Below are 20,899 nucleotides of genomic sequence, written 5' to 3'. Positions count from 1 at the left end.
ACACACACAGTTGCGGCTACTTTATGCTTACATCACCTCTGTAATGTTTTATTTTGGGGTTCAAAGGCCTAGTCTGTGTATGGTGAATCTACACTTCACTTGTATGTGTTTGAAAGGGTTGTCATGACGCATTGGGGCGACCTGTGACACGGGCTTCTGGGAGGCAGTGCTCACATCTCTCCATCAACGTTGCCTGAAATTCGAGCCGGTGAAAAAAACGGTCTCGTTTTGAGCACTTTATGTCTGTGCGTATGTGGTGGCCCTCATTTGCCTGCTGTCACCCGATACACTTTGGCCCTCACATGTAAACAACATTGTGTTTGTCACTTTCAATTTGGACAGCCCCCCATTTTGTGACAGACCTGGCTCTGTTTCTGTCAGCACATGCCGGCTTTTTTGTTGTTGTTTCCTTTTTGGACATGAAGAAGGCTGTCTCTTCTTCATATAAACATACAAAAGTGTGGATAAATAAGCACGTGCGTATAACTTTGGTGGAAGGCCAGTCACAACGCTTCTCTGTCAGTTTTTCTCTCTGTCTTTGCATTGGCTAGAAAGTTGTGTCCTTTAGTAGTCTCCTCTTTGATGACGTACGCACATTCTTGTATGCATGGAAAAATTCATAATAAATTTGGAATAGAAATTTCTGAAATAAAACCATTGTCATGTATGACAACACAAGAGCTGAACACATTACCATTGAAACAAAGACGATATCTTTTGACTTTTGAGAGTCAAAATGTGACCAAAACCAAGACTATTTTGGGAGTCTAGTTAGAGACCAGACCAAGACCTTCAGAATGTGGTCTTGAACCAAGATTGTGTTACTTTACAACATTGATATATAGAATGTAGGAAACTACATGAACAAGTAATATCACCATTTGATTTTTTATTTTGTTATTATCAGAATTGGGAGTAGTAGTATTTTTACGCAAGGTCCAACAGAAAGGAGCACAGTTTATGCTGTTGTTTATGCCTCTTCTATTTTAAATTTAGAAAATAACATATGTTTGTAAGTAGAGATGTCCCGATATCCCGATAAATCGGGTCCAATCACGTCATTTTCAAAGTATCGGAATCGGTAAAAAAATATCGGACATGCCTTTTTAAAAAAAATTTTAACATTTTTTATTAAATCGTTTTCTAATTGTATTTAACATTACAGACATAATATGTTACACTCATCCAGAGTCTTTAATTTAGGCTTAAGGTAGGGTTATCAAATTTATCACGATAACGGTGGTAATTAATTCTTTTTTAAATGTATCAAGTTATAATATTTAACGCAATTAATGCATATGCTGCACGACCCAGTCACGCATTGTCGCGTTCAATCTGTAATGGCTCCATTTTACCTATAAAGAGAGCTAAAAGGCAGCATAAAATTAATAGAGTGAATTTTGGCAGCCTTTGGAGCCTTTTTTTAATTGGCTAAAGCATTACAATCCCTCTCCTTACGATTAGATACATCGTAAGAAGCAATGTGGGGAAGCAAGGTGGCAATGGATCTTTGTAAATGATCTTTTTCTTAACACCTTACGTTATTTCCCAACGCAGAAAACATATACAGTGCCTTGCAAAAGTATTCGGCCCCCTTGAACCTTGCAACCTTTCGCCACATTTCAGGCTTCAAACATAAAGATATAAAATTTTAATTTTTTGTCAAGAATCAACAACAAGTGGGACACAATCGTGAAGTGGAACAAAATTTATTGGATAATTTAAACTTTTTTAACAAATAAAAAACTGAAAAGTGGGGCGTGCAATATTATTCGGCCCCCTTGCGTTAATACTTTGTAGCGCCACCTTTTGCTCCAATTACAGCTGCAAGTCGCTTGGGGTATGTTTCTATCAGTTTTGCACATCGAGAGACTGACATTCTTGCCCATTCTTCCTTGCAAAACAGCTCGAGCTCAGTGAGGTTGGATGGAGAGTGTTTGTGAACAGCAGTCTTCAGCTCTTTCCACAGATTCTCGATTGGATTCAGGTCTGGACTTTGACTTGGCCATTCTAACACCTGGATAAGTTTATTTTTTAACCATTCCATTGTAGATTTGGCTTTATGTTTTGGATCATTGTCCTGTTGGAAGATAAATCTCCGTCCCAGTCTCAGGTCTTGTGCAGATACCAACAGGTTTTCTTCCAGAATGTTCCTGTATTTGACTGCATCCATCTTCCCGTCAATTTTAACCATCTTCCCTGTCCGTGCTGAAGAAAAGCAGGCCCAAACCATGATGCTGCCACCACCATGTTTGACAGTGGGGATGGTGTGTTCAGGGTGATGAGCTGTGTTGCTTTTACGCCAAACATATCGTTTTGCATTGTGGCCAAAAAGTTCAATTTGGTTTCATCTGACCAGAGCACCTTCTTCCACATGTTTGGTGTGTTTCCCAGGTGGCTTGTGGCAAACTTTAAACAAGACTTTTTATAGATATCTTTGAGAAATGGCTTTCTTCTTGCCACACTTCCATAAAGGCCAGATTTGTGCAGTGTACGACTGATTGTTGTCCTATGGACAGACTCTCCCACCTCAGCTGTAGATCTCTGCAGTTCATCCAGAGTGATCATGGGCCTCTTGGCTGCATCTCTGATCAGTTTTCTCCTTGTTTGAGAAGAAAGTTTGGAAGGACGGCCGGGTCTTGGTAGATTTGCAGTGGTCTGATGCTCCTTCCATTTCAATATGATGGCTTGCACAGTGCTCCTTGAGATGTTTAAAGCTTGGGAAATCTTTTTGTATCCAAATCCGGCTTTAAACTTCTCCACAACAGTATATCGGACCTGCCTGGTGTGTTCCTTGGTTTTCATAATGCTCTCTGCACTGTAAACAGAACCCTGAGACTATCACAGAGCAGGTGCATTTATACGGAGACTTGATTACACACAGGTGGATTCTATTTATCATCATCGGTCATTTAGGACAACATTGGATCATTCAGAGATCCTCACTGAACTTCTGGAGTGAGTTTGCTGCACTGAAAGTAAAGGGGCCGAATAATATTGCACGCCCCACTTTTCAGTTTTTTATTTGTTAAAAAAGTTTAAATTACCCAATAAATGTTGTTCCACTTCACGATTGTGTCCCACTTGTTGTTGACTCTTGACAAAAAAATTAAATTTCATATCTTTATGTATGAAGCCTGAAATGTGGCGAAAGCTTGCAAGATTCAAGGGGGCCGAATACTTTTGCAAGGCACTGTATCAATTGGTAGCACTACGCACAGTCATGGTTGCACTTCCCATCATGCATTTGGGCATGGCTACAGTATCATTTACTGAAAGCTCAACAAATACACTAGATGGCAGTATTTAGTCACAATATCCAAGTCACATTTATCCTTTAAGAATTACAAGTCTTTTTATCGGGAAAAATTATCGGGAATGATTGGAATTGAATCGGGAGCACAAAAAAAAAAAAAGCAATCGGCTTGGGAAATATCGGGATCGGCAGATACTCAAACTAAAACGATCGGGATCGGATGCGAACCTGACAAGGATAAGCACTGTTGGAAATAGATTGATGGATTTACTTGAGTAAAAGTAAAATTACTGTTTTTTAAAACTACTCAAGAAACTACATGTTACACACACACCCCCACACAAAAAAACCTTGTTATAGTTACAAGAGTAAATGTAATTTGTTATTTCCCACCCCTGCTGTTAAGCACCTATTTTCAGCCAATGGAAGCAATGCTTGGTTTGGAGAACCAGAAAGAACTGGTGCTCACCTACAAGCCCAAGCTTAGAATGTGCACCAGCTCGGTGGAAAACAGCCCTTTGACCCTTGGAAAATGACAACCTTGGTTCCAATGTAATGTTGATCTGCTGCTCGACTACATTTGGAGTAATGCTCCGCAGGCATTTTCCTTGCAGCTTTATGTTGACTGCTTTCCGCAGTCCGTCGCCTTAGCAACAAAGTGCATCGTGAGGAAGACTGTTGATATTTTGTGGTGCTGGCGACTCTGGAGGCCATACTTTGAATGTTGAGTAAGCTGGCGGAATAGTTTGGTGGTGATGAAGTTGGGCGGCGGCTGTCTACAACATGCGTGTTTGTTTTCATGAATTAATATTCTCTGGCAATGTGAAGTCAATAGCGGTCCCGCCAATCCACTGCGGCTGCTCTCGGGATCGTGGTCGCTCCGACTAAGACTAATGGAACAACACAGCTTGCCCAGCTGGGGTTCCTGACCTCATATCATTAAGGCCCACCTGTCAGAGCCTTTTACTGTCTCCAAGCACGCAGGCAGATGTTCTGACGTTACCATTCTCTGCTGTGGCTCCCTGAAATGTTTTCATTTAACCACTGAGCGGGAGCATGACTGCAACCTTCAGAAGTGAGATTAGTCCACTCAAAATTTGTGATCGTGCAATCGTGACCTTGAGCAAGGCACATACAGTAAACATGAGGCACAGCTGGGGGTACATATGGCTACGGTTAGGTTTTATGCTCATCCCTACATACAGATCCCACACCCTCAACGTGTACTTTCTTGTCATCAATTCATTTTGTAGCATGCGATTTGTGAGCAAGCGCGACAAGCTAGACTTTTCTTTCTACTCAAGATCAAAAACTCCAATTTTTGCCTTCTTCCAGAAAGCAGAGATTTCATTCAGTGGCACAATGGTGGCCAGGGGTAGCAGTGGCCTCCTGATAAATTTAGTGGCCACCCACTGTCTAGAGTACTGTAGATTTTAATAACTGTACAGTTATTAGTCTGTGCACATTAGATCAATAGTAATTTTTTTAAAAAAGGGTGAAAAAGTATGTAATTCGTGTTACATAGATACAGTGGCGCAAATAAGTATTTAGTCAACCGCTAATAGTGTAAGTTCTCCCACTTGAAAATATTAGAGAGGCCTGTAATTGTCAACATTGGTGAACCTCAACCATGAGAGACAGAATGTGGGACAAAAAAAAACAGAAAATCACATTGTTTGATTTTTAAAGAATTTATTCGGAAATCATGGTGGAAAATAACCATGACAGACAGAATGTAGAAAAAAAAAAAAGAAAATCACATCGTTTGATTTTTAAATAATTTATTTGCATATCAAGGTGGAAAATAAGTATTTGGTCAATACCAAAAGTTCATCTCAATACTTTGTAATGTACACTTTGTTGGCAATAACGGAGGCCAAACGTTTTCTATAACTCTTCACTCTTCGCTTGATGTAAAGAAATCAACTGTGGGAGCAATTATTAGAAAATGGAAGACAAACAAGACCACTGATAATCTCCCTCGATCTGGGGCTCCATGCAAAATCTCACCCTGTGGCGTCAAAATGATAACAAGAACGGTGAGCAAAAATCCCAGAACCACACGGGAGGACCTAGTGAATGACCCACAGAGAGCTGGGACCACAGTAACAAGGCTACTGTCAGTAACACAATGCGCCGCCAGGGACTCAAATCCTGCACTGCCAGACATGTCCCCCTGCTAAAGCCAGTACACCAGGCCCGTCTGCGGTTTGCGAGAGAGCATTTGAATGATCTAGAAGAGGACTGGGAGAATGCGTTATGGTCAGATGAAACCAAAATAGAACTTTTTGGTAGAAACACAGGTTCTCGTGTTTGGAGGAGAAAGAATACTGAATTGCATCCGAAGAACACCATACATACTGTGAAGCATGGGGGTGGAAACATCACGCTTTGGGGCTGTTTTTCTGCAAAGGGACCAGGACGACTGATCTGTGTAAAGGAAAGAATGAATGGGGCCATGTATCGAGAGATTTTGAGTGAAAATCTCCTTTCTCTCCTCTCCCATCAGCAAGGGCATTGAAGATGAGACATGGCTTGGTCTTTCAGCATGACAATGATCCCAAACACACAGCCAGGGCAACAAAGGAGTGGCTTCGTAAGAAGCATTTCAAGGTCCTGGAGTGCCCTAGCCAGTCTTCAGACCACAATAGAAAATCCCATGGAAAATCTGTGGAGGGAGTTGAAATTCCGTGTTGCCCAACGACAGCCTCAAAACATCACTTCTTTAGAGGAGATCTGCATGGAGAAATAGGCCAAAATACCAGCAACAGTGTGTGAAAAGCTTGTGATGAGTTACAGAAAACGTTTGGCCTCCCTTATAGCCAACAAAGGGTACATAACAAAGTATTGAGATGAACGTTTGGTATTGACCAAATACTTATTTTCCACCATGATTTCCGAATAAATTCTTTAAAAATCAAACAATGTGATTTTCTGTTTTTTTTTGTCCCACATTCTGTCTCTCATGGTCGAGGTTCACCCATGTTGACAATTACAGGCCTCTCTAATCTTTTGAAGTAGGAGAACTTGCACAATTGGTGGTGGACTAAATACTTATTTGACCCACTGTATAACACCTAGTATAAATGACCTTCATGTAAAAGATAGTTGCTCAAAGTATTTAAGTATGCAAATGTCAAATTTGCTAATGAAGAAAATAATAAAACAAAAAAATTATACCATGTAGATTTTCAGTGCCTCCATCTGGCCACCCCTGAAAAATTTCACGAAGCGCCACTGCCATGGCAGCAGTTTCATGGAATTCTAAGGAATCTTTTTACTCGACCCGTATCGCGCGTCAACGTACACACATTGGACAAAGTTGACAAACTGCAGATCCCATTTGGTCGGCCGAGGTCACGTGTTTACTAGGGTCAGCCTTTTAATCGCTGCAGAAAACATCAAAGTGTAATTGAACTGGTTGTAATGCAACAAGGCACCCTCTCAGTTTTTATGGAATGGGATGGGGAGGGTCAAGTGAAACCAAATAAGAAACACTATAAATTAGTAACCTGGGGAAGGGTTAATTACCTTGTACTAACGAGGAAGGAGAATGCTTTTAAACGGAGTGTTCTAAGATGTTGCTGTACATCCACTCATCAAACTTCATGAGTAAAATATAAAGAGTGTTTTTATTTGAGTTTTTTTTTTTTCGTTTGTTTGTTTTGTGACTATGGCGCCCTTTTATAGGACTCTTTCCTTGGAAATCTAATTGAAATCACTGCAGAAAGTTTTTTCCCCCTCTCAAAAACGTGTCAATATGACTATATTTAATCTGAATGTGTCATTATAATAAATTGAGATTAAATTTTACAAATGCAATTATCATTAGATTTCCTCGATGAAAGCTTGGACGAAATCATGCTGTTCTGAAAGGCCTTGTCTGTTCACATGCGGTCTGGGCAACAAAAATAACATTGAATCAGGTTTTTGACAAATGACATATGTAGGCGATGCAAAGCTGACTCTGAAAAGGGTATTTTGAATCGGGGACACGGTAGAGGGTAACATAAACGCTGCTGTGGTCCCCAAACTTGAAAAATCAACCAGAAACACACAAAATGCCTTCATGGAGAACTCGGACAATATTTTTGGGAATATTGTTTCCTTTGTTAAAGGAAGGCTCCCAGATGTTCCCGAGGAGAGAGATCTATGGCACCAGCACACAAAGGAATGCCTCTATTCCATGGGAAACCTGCATTCTTTCTGTTTTGTATCAGCGACTGATACTGTAGACTTGACACAGTCATTACCACACCAGTGTCCAAAGACTTTAGGCTTTAGCTGTCACTGTCTCACATCAAAGAGCACAGAAATAGTTTAGGATTATTGTTGAAATGTGGTTCGGAATAAAGTTGCACATCTTCGCCCAAATGGTTATCTAAATATTTGACTACAAAAAGATTTGCTATTGTCCTACAAAATTCTCACGACAAGACTTAAATTTATAAAGGTTGTCACCAAGTCATCCTTTTCCAGTATTCCATCACAATATTGTGACTAACTAGAAACTGCAATTTCGGGAGAAATTACACCTGGGTCTTTCCTCTGTGGAGATACAGATCCCCACTCAGGTCTATCAATAGAATGGACAATAATGCCAGTCAATGGCACTAAACAAAGTAAACGCCATTAGAAATGATTGGGAGAATTGGACGTCCATGTCCGTCAATGGCAGCAACCTCCATAAGTGTCAATGCAATCGGGGACATTTGGGGTAAACGTCCTATTGATATCTGGTCATTTCCTGTTGATTTGGGGATATTGTTTTTTGCCATTGAAAATTAATGGGAAAAAATTTGGACGTCCGTGGACGTCAATGGTATCAACTTACATAGGCGTCAAAGGAATTGGGCAAGTTTGGGGAACACGTCCTATTGATATCTAGTCATTTTCTGTTGATTTGGGGGGGGGGGGGGGGGAATCCCATTGAAAATTAATGGGAAACAATTTGGACGTCCATGGACGTCAATGGTATCAACTTACGTATGTGTCAGTGGAATCTAAGTACATTTGCATCAACAGAATGAAAAAAAATGATGAAATGCCATTGGAAATGAATGGGAAGTTTGGACGTCCATGGACGTCAATGTCATCACCCTATATAAGCGTCAATGCAATCGGGGACATTTGGACTACACGTCCTATTGATATCTGGTCATTTCCTGTTGATTTGGGGAAATTTTGTTTTTTCCCCATTGATAATGAATGGAAAAAATTTGGACGTCCATGGCCGTCAATGAAAGCACCCCCTATAGGCCTCAATGGAGTCGGGGACGTTTGGGGGACACGTCCTATTGATATCTGGTCATTTTCTGTTGATTTGGGGAAATTTTGTTTTTTCCCCATTGAAAATGAATGGGAAACATTTTGGACGTCCATGGCCGTCAATGGCATCGACATTCATATGGTCAATTGAATCCAAGTACATTGGCATCAACAGATTCGACATGCATGGCCGTCAATGGCATCAATGCAATGTAAATTCCATTGGAAATCCCATTGGAAGTGAATGGGAAATTCTCCCATTAGAAATGAATGGGAAAGATTTTGGCAAGTTTCCGGGGAACCGTAATTTTTTTCCAAATTCTGTATACAGCTTTTATGCCCCTAATCGTCCCGAAATTTTTGGATGCCCAAATTATGTGATTTGGTCCAAAATTGTAGGACTAGATACAATTTGAAACTTTTTTTTTTTCGGAAAATTGCCGTTTACAGGCGAACGGAAAATTTTTCGGGGACGTTTGAAAAAGACCCTGCGTCGCGCGAAAATTCCAGTCGTGCCGATACTTGAACGGTGCCGATCGGTTCGGGCTGTGCGGTGCGCCGAAAAAAACGTCGACAATTATTGAATAATAAAAATAAGTACAATAAAGTTGCAGAACAACACTACCTTGGCTTTCCCTTTGGGAAAGACCCAGGTAACTGTGCTTAACCTGATTTTATCTTTTTTTTTTTTTTTTTATCCATTCGAAAATCATTTCAGGGCAGGATCCCAGGTCATCGTTTAGCCATGAACATGGCCAAAATGTGGTAGTCATCATAGCAAATATCCATACATATCCCCTGACATCATTTCCCTCCAATTTCCCCTAGCCATCCAAGTCGAGGACTATATTTTGACAAGATGCTTTTAAAGCTTTGCCAGAACCTCCTTGTGGTCTTGTTTTGTTCACATCCATTGAAAAACATGTTTTACATATCACAGGATGCTCCAATTTCACACTGAGGTCAGAGTGGCTATTTGAACTGCATTATGTGAACATGATCTTACTGAAGAAAAGGCAAAGGAAAATTGGTGCAATCAGTATGTATTATGTGTGTGCTTTTCCTCTATTATCTACTAGTCATCAGTAACAGGCAAAAAAAAAATCTTATCTTACCCAGCTTAAAGATCAATGGTATTTTTTATGACATGATTTATTCGGTGTTCAATATTTGTTATAATCACAGTAACAGGGTTGCAAATCCATACTATTTTTTTTTTTTTTTTTTTTTTTACAGTCGTAGAAACTAGCATTTTAGTTAGCCGTTACTGTTGAACAAAAAGACAAACTCACTTGTATAAATATCGTAGTTTAAAAAAACATGAAAAAAAAAAATTCTCTTATTCTGATCATACGCATAACAGGGTTACATATAGTAAAATGACACATTCAATTAGGCTGTTTCTTCTACAATGATAAAAGGTTATGGTCACAGGGTTATATTTTGTTGGACATATTTGAAAGAGGGAGGAGTTTCAATATCTCGGGATCTTGTTAACAAGTGAGGGTAGGTTCGAGTGGGGGATCGAAAGATGGATTGGTACAGTGTCCGCAGTGCTGTGAGCGCTTGAGAACAGTGTGTTTAGTGAAAAGGGAGATGAGTCGAAAGGCAAATCTCTTGATTTAGTAGTTAATCTACGTTGCTACTCTCACCTATGGCTATGAACTTTGGGTAATGACCGAAAAAGCTGCTGAAATGAGTTTCTTTCGCTGGGTGAATGGGCTCAGTCTTAGAGAGCGCCGTCATCCAGGAGGGACTCAGAGTAGTCTCTGCTCCTCTATGTCAAGGGGAGCCAGCTGAAGTGGTGAGGATGCCCCCTGGACGCCTCCCTAGGGAGGTGTTTCTGGCACGTCCAACTGGGAGGAGACCTCAAGGCCGACCAGACCAGACTAAACACAAAAGAACCTCCTGCTTTTCCCACCTTACTCATTACATATACTGTACATCCAATCTAGCAGGCGGTCGGTCGCCTGTCACGTGCAGGATAACGACGTTCAACAGTCACTTCAGATTTTCCACTTGTGGAAACAGGTTCCGATACCGTTTCAGGTTCCGTTTGTGCATTAGTTGAATTACACATTATTACAGGAGGATTGTTTGGTTTTGACACATCCGGTAAGGTAGACATTTCTGGTATTTTTGGCGCATCCAGTAAGCTAGACATTTCTGGTATAATTACACTGCTAGAATCATCACAATCAATAGGCAGTTCTGGATTAGTGTCTGGTGTTCCCAACAATTGAGCCACATGGCGATGCCAAGCACCTTCAGCTGTCTGAACTGTGTAGGAAACAGGCCCAGTTTGAGCAATGATGGTGGCAGGGGGCCCACTTTTCCTTACTCTGATAACTCCGGGCCATAACAGAGTCACCAGGTGCAAAAACTCGGTTAATGGAATGCAGGTCTCTGTACTTGACTTGTTTCGATTGATCCATTTGAACAGTCTCTCAGGGTTGGTGGTTTCAGCAGGTCCATGCCAGTACGTAGCTATCGAGAAAATATTAGACTCTCTGGCGATACCTTGGTAGTTGCATGCATAGATGTTCGGTATTTGAGGAAAAATTAGCGTAGTCTCTCACGGAGTGTACTTTGCCCTTGGGATGCTTTGAGAGCATGTTTGAGGGTCTGCACAAACCTCTCTGCCAAGCCGTTGGTTGCCAGGTGATAGGGAGCCGACTTGATGTGTTGAACCCCCGTTGGCTTGCAGGAATTCAACCATTTCTTTTGACACAAATTGGGGCCCGTTATCCGACACGAGTTGTGCAGGGGGTCCGAAACGGCTAAACATCTCTCCGAACTTCTCAATTGTCTTTTCCAATGTGGTTGATTTCATGATAGCTACCTCTGGCCACTTACTATGGGCATCCATAGCAACCAACAACATTTGATTTTCCAAAGGCCCCGCAAAGTCAAAGTGAATGCGATGCCAAGGGTCCTGAGGAAAATCCCAAGGATGAAGTGGGCCTGCAGGTGGATTGTTGCGAATCTTCTAGCTAGATGAACACTTTTATACCATCTCTTCAATCTGTTTATCTAATCCTGGCCACCAAAAATAACTTCTCGCCATTTCTTTCATTTTAACAATACCACTGTGACCTGCATGCTGTTGCGCAAGTAATTTACCACGCAGTGACTGTGGCACAATCACTCCCCTCCTCCACAGCAAACAACCCGATTAAACAGAAAGTTCCCACCTTCTATCCAAAAAAGGTTTGAAAGTGGTGTTCTCACACTTGGTTTGTCCTTTATTTACCATGTCCATGACGACTGAAAGTTCGGGGTCGTTCCGAGTTGCACGTTTCACTTGCGAAGCTAAAATTCGTGCATGTTTTACATTTTAGAAATAGAATATGTTCACTGAGGCTGGTTCATGTTTAGTGACAGGAAGCGGCAACCTCGAAAGTCCATCATCATTGCAATGCAAATCAGATTTATGATACTTGATGTCATATGAGTGAACTGATAACAACAAAGCCCAAATCTGAAGACGTGCAATAGCCAGCGAAGGGACTCCTGCAGGAGGTCACAACATCATTGACAGTGGTCTGTGATCCGTTAACAGAGTAAACTTCCTTCCATACAAATATTGGTGGAACTCTGTCACACCAAAAATAATGCTCAATGCTTCTCGTTCCAATTGAGCATAGTTTGACTCTGCTTTGTTAGGTGTTCTCGATGCGAAAGCAATTGGTCTTTCATATCCGTTCTGGAACACATGGGAGATGACAGAACCCACACCATAGGGTGAAGCATCGCATGCCAGCTGTATTGGATATGAAGGGTTGAAATGATTGAGAACCTCTGATGTATTCAGGGCATTTTTCGCATTTTGAAAAACTGTGTTACACTTATTCTTCTATTTCCATTTTACATCGTTGCACAACAGCTCATGCAATGGTTTAAGAAGTGATGCCAAATTGGGAATAAACCGTCCATAATAGTTCAGTAGACCTAAAAAAGATTTAAACTGACTCACATTTTCTGGGGCGGGTGCATCCACAATTGTCTTTGTCTTTGATGGAGCCTTGAGTAGCCCTTCTTGGTCTATCACATGCCCAAGATACTCCACTGATGGTCTCAAAAATTCCCATTTTTCCTTGCACACTCAAAGACAATACTGCCTTAGCCTTTTTAAGACAGCATCCAGGTCGCGAGGATGCTCCTTGTCGTTTGCACCAACGCAGAGAATGTCATCCAAGAAACATTGTACTCCTGGAAATCCACTCAAAAGTTGATCCAAAGCCCGTTGAAACAGAGCAGGAGCAGATGTGATGCTAAAAGGTAATCTTCAATATCTGAAAAGTCCCTTGTGCGTGTTGATTGTCAGCTACACCCATGATTCTTGGTCCACGAGCATCTGCAAATAAGCTTGGTTGAGGTCAATTTTGCTGAATTTTTGACCCCCGCTCAGACCTGCAAACAAATCATCGATCAATGGAAGTGGGCACTGCTCCGCACAAAGCACCGGATTCCAAGTCACTTTAAAAAATCTCCACATGTGCGAATTCCACCATTCTTTTTCGAAACCGGCACAATTGGGTCACCCATTTGATGGTGGTGACTGGTTCCAAAACACCACTTTTGACCAACGAATCCAGGTCAGCCTCGACTTTGTCACGAATAGCATCCAGCACTGTCCTAGCCTTCATAAACACAGGTTTGCTTCCTGGTTTAATGTCCAATTTCACTGTAATATCTATAATGCTGCACAATTCCTCACGAAAAACCTCTTCATGCTTTTCCAGGATGACTTGTAGTTGTGAAGAACAGTCTGATAGCTGCCGAACTTCTTGCTAATGTACACTAAGTGCATTCATCCACAGTCGACCCATGATGGAAGCAAAATTCCATTTTGTGACATAAACTGGAAGTTTGGCAGTCTGCTCATTGCATTGCACAGTAATGTAAGTCATTCCTTTCATGTGCATTTTATGTCCAGTGTACGCTTTGAACATAGTGTCTGACGTTCTTAATGGAAGGTGTCTTAAACACTGTTTATAGACTTTGTAAGACACAAGCGATGCCTTGATACAGGGTCTATTTGCAGTTTGACTGGCTGGCCCTCTAACTTTGGTGTGACCCAGTAACACTCTGAGTTTCAATCCAAGCTCATTACATGCATGGTGTGCACGTCACTGTCATCTTCTGAAGTAGAGGCACTCTCTACTGCTTTGACATATTTGTTTTCTTCTTGTCTTCCATTTTCTTTCCTTTTTCTGTGCTTGTTTTATTCCGACAGGCACGCTCAATTCGGCCCTTCTTTCCGCAATTACGACAGTTCATTTCCTTGCACCAGCAGGAGGAGGCCCCGTTTTACCGCACCTAAAACAGGGACCAGCAACATTACTTTGGGTACTTGCCACTTGGTGTATTCTACTCGTCATGTTCAGTTGTTGAGCCTCCTTTGAAGCCATTTCCATAGCCACACTTACATCAAAGGCTTTCTTTAATGTCAGTCCACTCTCTGAATGTAAATTCTTTTGGGTTGCTTCATTTCTCTGTCCCCATACCAATCTGTCTCTTAATGTGTCTTCTAAAACATCACCAAACTCACAATGTTCAGCCAGCTTCCGCAGCGCAGCTACAAACATAGTGACGGATTCCCCCTCTTCCTAATTTCTCCTGTGAAATCGGAATCTCTGCAATCACAAGTGGCTTGGGTAAAAAAAATGAGCATTAAGAGTTTTCACTATCTCCCTATGCATTCTGCTACCAGGTTTATCAGGTTGAAAAAAAGTTTCTTAGCAAATTGAAAAGTCTCTGGCCCAATAATGCTCAAAAATGTGGGCACCACTTTTTTTTCGCTATTTCGTTAGCTTCCACGAAATAGCCAAACCACTCTGTGTACGAGCTCCACTGTTTCACAAACTCACCAAAAGAACCAACAGAGCCGATAACTCCCGCCGTAGCGCGTGGTTATACAGCACCTTCACGGTCCTTTTGAAATCTCCGCTTGTCCTCCTCCCCACAAATATATTGAAGGATGCATGATGTCCACCTTTGGACACATGGTTAAGCATACATTTCTAGATATTATACAGTACATTACAAACATATTATATTACAAATATGGATTATCTTTCCGTAGATGTTACTGTATATCATAATATACTGTATATATTGTATGTACTGTATACTATATGGCGGAAAACACTCAGGTGACTTGAAGTTCCGCTCTGAGTCCCCAAATTAGCCAACTTTTAAAATTGTCCGATATGCATGTGTGATACATCATTGGAAAGCTTAAAATCTCAATTTTCTGAGGGAAGAAAAAATTTGAACAGGAGGGCATTTTTAAAAAAAGAAAAATGAAACAGCAAAACCCTATCTGTAGGTGAGAGCACGCGAGAGCAGAATTACAGACGCCATGACTTTAACGAGATATTATCGCGTGCTTACCTTGTTTAAATCCAAAAACTCCATGTAGCATGTATCACCAAGTGTCAAGACACAGCTGTGAATGGCCACAGCTGGATTTTGGGGGGATTTCATGGGTGAAACATGGTAATATAACAAGGGTCGCGATGCAGAAATCGCAGGCATCAAGGAGTGGTTGAGATTTTCTTTTTCATATATTTACCCTTTTAAACTTTTTTTTTTTTTCTTCAATTTTTCTTTGTTTGGATCGATTATCATCTAACATATCGGGGAAAATGCAACAGTAACAAAAGAATACAATTTAGCAATAGTTATGAGGTAGATATCCGTGACTTTTTTACAGACGCCATTTTTTTCATTGTAACGTAATTTGCTTGAAAGTTTAAAATATGCGAGTGTATAATTTTTTTAAGTCGTTTTTTTTTTTTTTTTTTTTTTTAACAAAATATTAGACATCAACTAATGATTCTAAGCTAAAAATGACAGACATTTTGAATATTAAATATAATTACTTACCTTGTTTTCATGGCTGGGTTGAAACAAAAACGGTTGCGCGATGTCTGTAAACGGGGGTTTTCAGGGTAAAACGGGCAAATTAAAACTAGTTTGGGGGCATAATGCGCCATAAATCTGCTATGGCAGCATATACACATATTGTTTTATCAAACACAACAGTTCTTTTGGCTTAATATACAGCAGTTTGTTTTAAAGAGGAGTGCAAGAGCAGAAACTTCTTTTTCAGTCTTGTCTGTGTTTTCCGCCATTTTTTTGTTGTTCTTTTTTTTTTTTTTTTTTTTTTTTTTTTTACTTCTGTAGCGCTTTAGTGTTGGATTCAGAGGATATTTACTTGCAGTTACAGCAACTGAAAACTGAATTGACCTCAATCGAGTATGGCAGCAGAGTGCACTCTGCAGGTTACTATGCCGTTAAACCATAGAAACCAATGCATTTGAGAGAAAGGTACATTTCAGTGCCTGTCCATTGTAGTGACCACTATGCACCAGAGAGTTAAGTGTGCACACTTTTTCTACTGTAGAAAAAACACACTTAAATAAAGGGGGGGGGGACCATTTGTTGTACAAGATATCTAAAGTATATCTCCTCAGCATCTTTTCTCCCTGCACAGTTCAAATCGGAGGCAAAATGCAGTATGCTCTCTTCACAGTGTTTTTGTCACTCACTTGAATTTTCTATAAAAACTATAACAAGATACCAGACTGTTTTATCTAACATTGTCTGTTTCTACAGTATATCGGATAGTAAGCCATATCTGCATGGGCTAATGTTTATAACAGTATACACTAATTCAAGATTACCACTGAGCTCTGGGGATTCTTCTTACTACACCTGGGGTTGCACCTTGGTCAAGTCATTGTGCCTACCTTTAAGTCTCAATATTTCTATTTTGTGACACTCTTGCTCATTGAACAACCACCACAGAAAGCTTTACCTTTGAGAGATTTAATTTTCTTGTTTCTACCCATCACTATTACTTTTGAAGGAAAATGGTACTTCTTGTTTGGATTTCAGCTGACAAATTTATACATTGGTTTTGAATTGAAATATTTAGTCAAGAATACTTGATCGACTTGTCTATAAGTGTATGTAAGATATTCCCTCTTTTTTCCCCAGTCCTTTTGGAGCACTTTGCTTGTTTTTACAAGGTCTCGTGTAGAAAGAGGAATGTAAACCAATCGTACTTTATCAGTGCTGCAACTCGTGCTTGACTTAAACTTAGTTTACTGATGATAAACATTTACCTCATTCATGACCATTGTGAGCAATAGACATCCAATCCATTTGGACAGGGTGGCGAACAGCCAGTGATTTAAATATACAGTAAGTTTTTCAAACAAAGAAAAGTGGCTGGTGCTGGATCGCCACTCGTGGGTCTACCTGTGCATCTACCTGCTCATTGGTTGGCATGCACAGCCGCTGAGTCACAACATGTTTTATGAATTGTACATACTGCAATACTATTATTCTTTCTGTTTTTTTCGGGTGGGGGTGGGATTTCCATTGTCGCCGGCCAAATTGTCATTATGGTTTTCTGATTATTGTACATGAACACAAGAAATTACTGGAATTCGAAGTCGTAAAAAATGCAGTTTAATTACTGTTGCAATTTAACCCTTCCATCCATATTTTTCAAAATTGTTTTTTTGTTTTTTCTTAAATGTTTTTATTACATTCAGATCGGACAGGGGTCTCAAACCTGCAGACTGAGGGCCAATTGCGTCCCTCGGGCTAATATTTTAAACAGGAATTAATGATTTAATTGAAAGATACAATTGGGGGGGAGGATCAATAATTTAACTTGTAATAAATACAAAAGAATTTTTTTTTTAAACACAAATTTTAAAAAAAACTCATCAGTTAATAATATATAATTTTCTAAATAAAATAAAGTAATTTGAAAAAAATTAAAATTAAAATAAAACAAATGTTAACAATTTGAAAAAGAAAAAGAAAGACATACTGTAAATTCAAATAAGTGTGGCCCACATGTATTTTGGTTTGGAATTATTGTTGTATTTCTTCCCCTCTCTTGTGACTCTTTGGCTGCCATTGACAGAAATAGACATTCAATCCATTTTAACTGGGAGCGGTTGGATGCAATCATTTGACCGCTTCCAGCTCCTGCCAGTCGTGATGTAAGAGTTTGTTTTGATTGCGTGTCTAAATACTGTTAGTTCAGCCATTATGAACTTCAAGTGCATACAATTTTCAAATCTCCATATGCATTAATATTTCCAGAATGACTGTACAAAGCACATAGCCCACAACAGCTTGGTTGCCATGTAAACAACTTTGCAGATAAGCGCCAAAGTTGGCATACACAACGCTACCTGTATATCACATGAATGTTGTCACTGTGATGCCAATTCATTATCAACTGTGAGCAATATATTTCTTATGTTGGACCACACATAAGATTCCGCTGACACCTGAGGCTTTGACTAGACCCCAAAAGTGTTCTCCTCCTCAGATCCACAGTTCCTTCTTCTGGCTGCAACATTTCAGAGCCTGTTCTGCATAGAGCTGCATAGTCCCTCCCTATATTTTCTGAAAATTAATTTAAGCATGTTAAGAAAGTTTATGTTTCAATCAAATGCCTGAATTGTGAGCCATGATAACTGGTTTTCTGTAACATGATCTACTGTTAGCAAACACAACAAAAGTACCAGTCTGCGTATAGAGAGCTGCAACCACATGTGCTCCAATATCATATTTTAAATCCTTCTGAAGGCTTTAAATATTCTCACAAAATAAAGAGGACATCTATAAATATATGAACACATGATTCTAGTGTAATGTTTGACGGGGAGCAAAGTTACTCTTGACCTGAAATTTCAGGGGCACAAGTAGAACATTTAAATAGTTTTGTTATGTACTTCCTTGATCTAAGTACACGTAAGGCCGAGACTTGAATGGAACAACACTTCTTTATTCAGTGTGCTTCTCAGCATATATGTCACAGAGACATAACAGAGGTTCCCTTTTATACTGTAATACCACACCCACAGGAAGAAAAAACAACAACAATTGGAGATAAAATGGAGGACGAGACTCCGATGTCGTAAAGTCGAAATCACCTAAGTCGGGTAAAAAGTAACCCGGGGGCTTCCTGTATAAATAAAAACTCACTTGTGCATTATCGCTAACAGGGTTTGTCAGCAACCCAAAAGGTTCAAGAACAATAAAATATACACACACACACACACACACACACAAAACAACAACAATACAAAAAAAGGCCAGTATAATTTAATGTAATGTCTGCCAGAATATGACAAATGATCAATTTAGGGATACTCTGAAGCCCTGATAATTTAGTGTGAATGTGTCTATAGAATTTAGAATAAAATTATGGAATGTGAGCTCAATATATTGTCATCATGGTTGTGGTGTACCAATTGACAAAATTATTAAAACACGTTTCTGTTTGTTGCATTTCTGTTAGAGCTTTTACTACTAATTGAACATCATTAATATGCATATTCATATTTTAACCCAATATAGGGTCAATTAACTCATTCGTTGCCATAGACGCCAGACGTCTAATCCTTTTTGACTGGTAGAATCTGGCAGAGAATTAGATCTCGCAGTCAAAATGGATTGGACGTCTATGCAGTAAATAGCACTCAAACACGAGCATTCACAGTCAGGCCGCCTGGTTTAAAGGACATCTATCGTTGTCAGTTCATCGTAAATATGCACCTAACACTTAATTGTTCAAAGGGTTTTTTTCCTCCTTTTTTAATTAAAAAAAAAAAGACGAGAGAGACAAAATATTGTCCTGTTTATTTAATCTTTTTTATTTATTTATTTTAAAAAACTGAAATAAATGAGATTTAAGGCAATTATTATCTTTATTTAAAATTATGTTTGTTTGTTTTTATTAGAAACACAAAAAAATGTTCCATGCTACTTATATTTTTTTTCTTATTTTCAAACTTTAGAGCAGGGTTCACCAAATCCATCGGGGCCCCTTTTCCTGTCGTGTTTTCCCTGCCTCCCTCCTCCAACACATCTGAATCAAATAATCAGGATAATTATAGAGAGCTTGATGATGACATAATCATTTGATTTAGGTGTATTAATGGAGACAGACATGGAAAACACGACATGATATGTGGCATCGAGGTCCGGATTTGGTGAACCCTGCTTTATAGTGTTATTGGTGGCCTTAAGCAGAGTCTATTTCTGTTTTTAACATTTTATTTATACATCATGTTATTTACTCATAATAGATATTATATGATGATTAATCATTTTGAAATATATTATCTGGCCTCGCGTTCACATACATGGACATCACATGTTGGGTCACATATATCGTGCCCTATACATGACCTAAAATGTGATGTCCACATGGACGCCAGATTTGTATGAGTTTATTTTTTTAATTACCGAAAATATAGTCACTTGCCCTATATATAAAGGGTGAAATTCTATGAATATCAACATCTTGTTTTATGAGGCATGGGATCTTTGGATATGCAGCATGTATAAGAAAATGCCACTCACCGTAGAGGATGCCATTGTGGCCCCCGTCCGAGTGCAACTTGCCGCCCTCAGGGGGGGTCTTGCAGGTGGGCCTGTGCATGAAGAGCTGGTACTTGTGGAAGGGGCCCTCTCCCTCTGCGCCGTCCTGTAGCGACGGGCACTCAGTGTGAAAAGGACTCCTAGACTTCTCCCCGTATCCTGGCGCTTTACTCGCCGCGAACGTGGGACTGAATTTGGCTTCGCTGGGGCCGAAAGTCCTAAACGGATTCGCCTGGTGCTCTCTGCCTTGAGAGGCGGACGCATTGTAATACGAATCCAACGAGGTCATGTCGCAGTATGAGACGCACGTATCTGCGTTCATACTTACAAAAAAGTATTTTTTTTTTTGAAAAATTATTATTTATTTTTTTTTAATGGCACAATCCGCGCTGGTCTTCTCGTCCTTCCTCCTAAACGTCTCTCCCCGAACTTCTACACTGACGCGCTCTTGCTCGCTCCAAGTGGCGCATCTGGGACTGTTTTACAGAAGGAAAAAAGAAGAAATGCTGAAAACCCCTCTGTGTGAAGGGGTGCCTGAGTATAGTAAGCCCACCGCGCAGAACTGCACTGACCTTCAAGCCTCAAGCATGCACTCGTAGTAGGGCCGCTCGGCTCTGACTTATTATGCACAGATGGGAGGTCAAAAGCAAGAAACGGAGTGGAGGGGGCTGCACAGGGGCATCGTTTTCTTCTTCTTCTTTTTGTGCCGTTAAACACGTGGGAAACGCAACACATGACATTAATGCCATTAAGAGATGAAGGGAGCGACTTTGATTGCGTGCGCTAAATCAGACTTATTGTTGCTCGCTGCTGTTTTGGGGATTTACATTTGTACTCAGAAAAGATTAAATAACAGGATCAAGAGCGGTCTTTCCACTGTAAAGTCAATATTGTCTGCGATGTATTTGTTTGGCAAGTCTTTATTAACCCTTATAGGTAAAGTGACTA

At 40.1% G+C, this 20,899-nt stretch overlaps 1 protein-coding gene across 1 annotated transcript in view; it reads right to left on the bottom strand.

The window, feature by feature from the left end:
- alx4b (ALX homeobox 4b) overlaps positions 1 to 20,525 on the bottom strand; it is a 44,048-nt gene extending 23,523 nt beyond the window's left edge. Inside the window, exon 1 of the mRNA XM_057837928.1 lies at positions 19,934 to 20,525. Coding sequence (XP_057693911.1) covers positions 19,934 to 20,273 — 340 coding nt within the window. The 5' untranslated portion in view covers positions 20,274 to 20,525. The remainder of the gene's footprint in view (positions 1 to 19,933) is intronic.
- Positions 20,526 to 20,899: the final 374 nt, after the last annotated feature.

The sequence above is a fragment of the Corythoichthys intestinalis genome, chromosome 5 (genome assembly GCF_030265065.1).
Source record: "Corythoichthys intestinalis isolate RoL2023-P3 chromosome 5, ASM3026506v1, whole genome shotgun sequence".
Lineage (NCBI taxonomy): Eukaryota > Metazoa > Chordata > Actinopteri > Syngnathiformes > Syngnathidae > Corythoichthys > Corythoichthys intestinalis.
The sequence above is the reverse complement of the archived record's forward strand: the minus strand, read 5'-3'. Positions and strand labels throughout refer to the sequence as shown.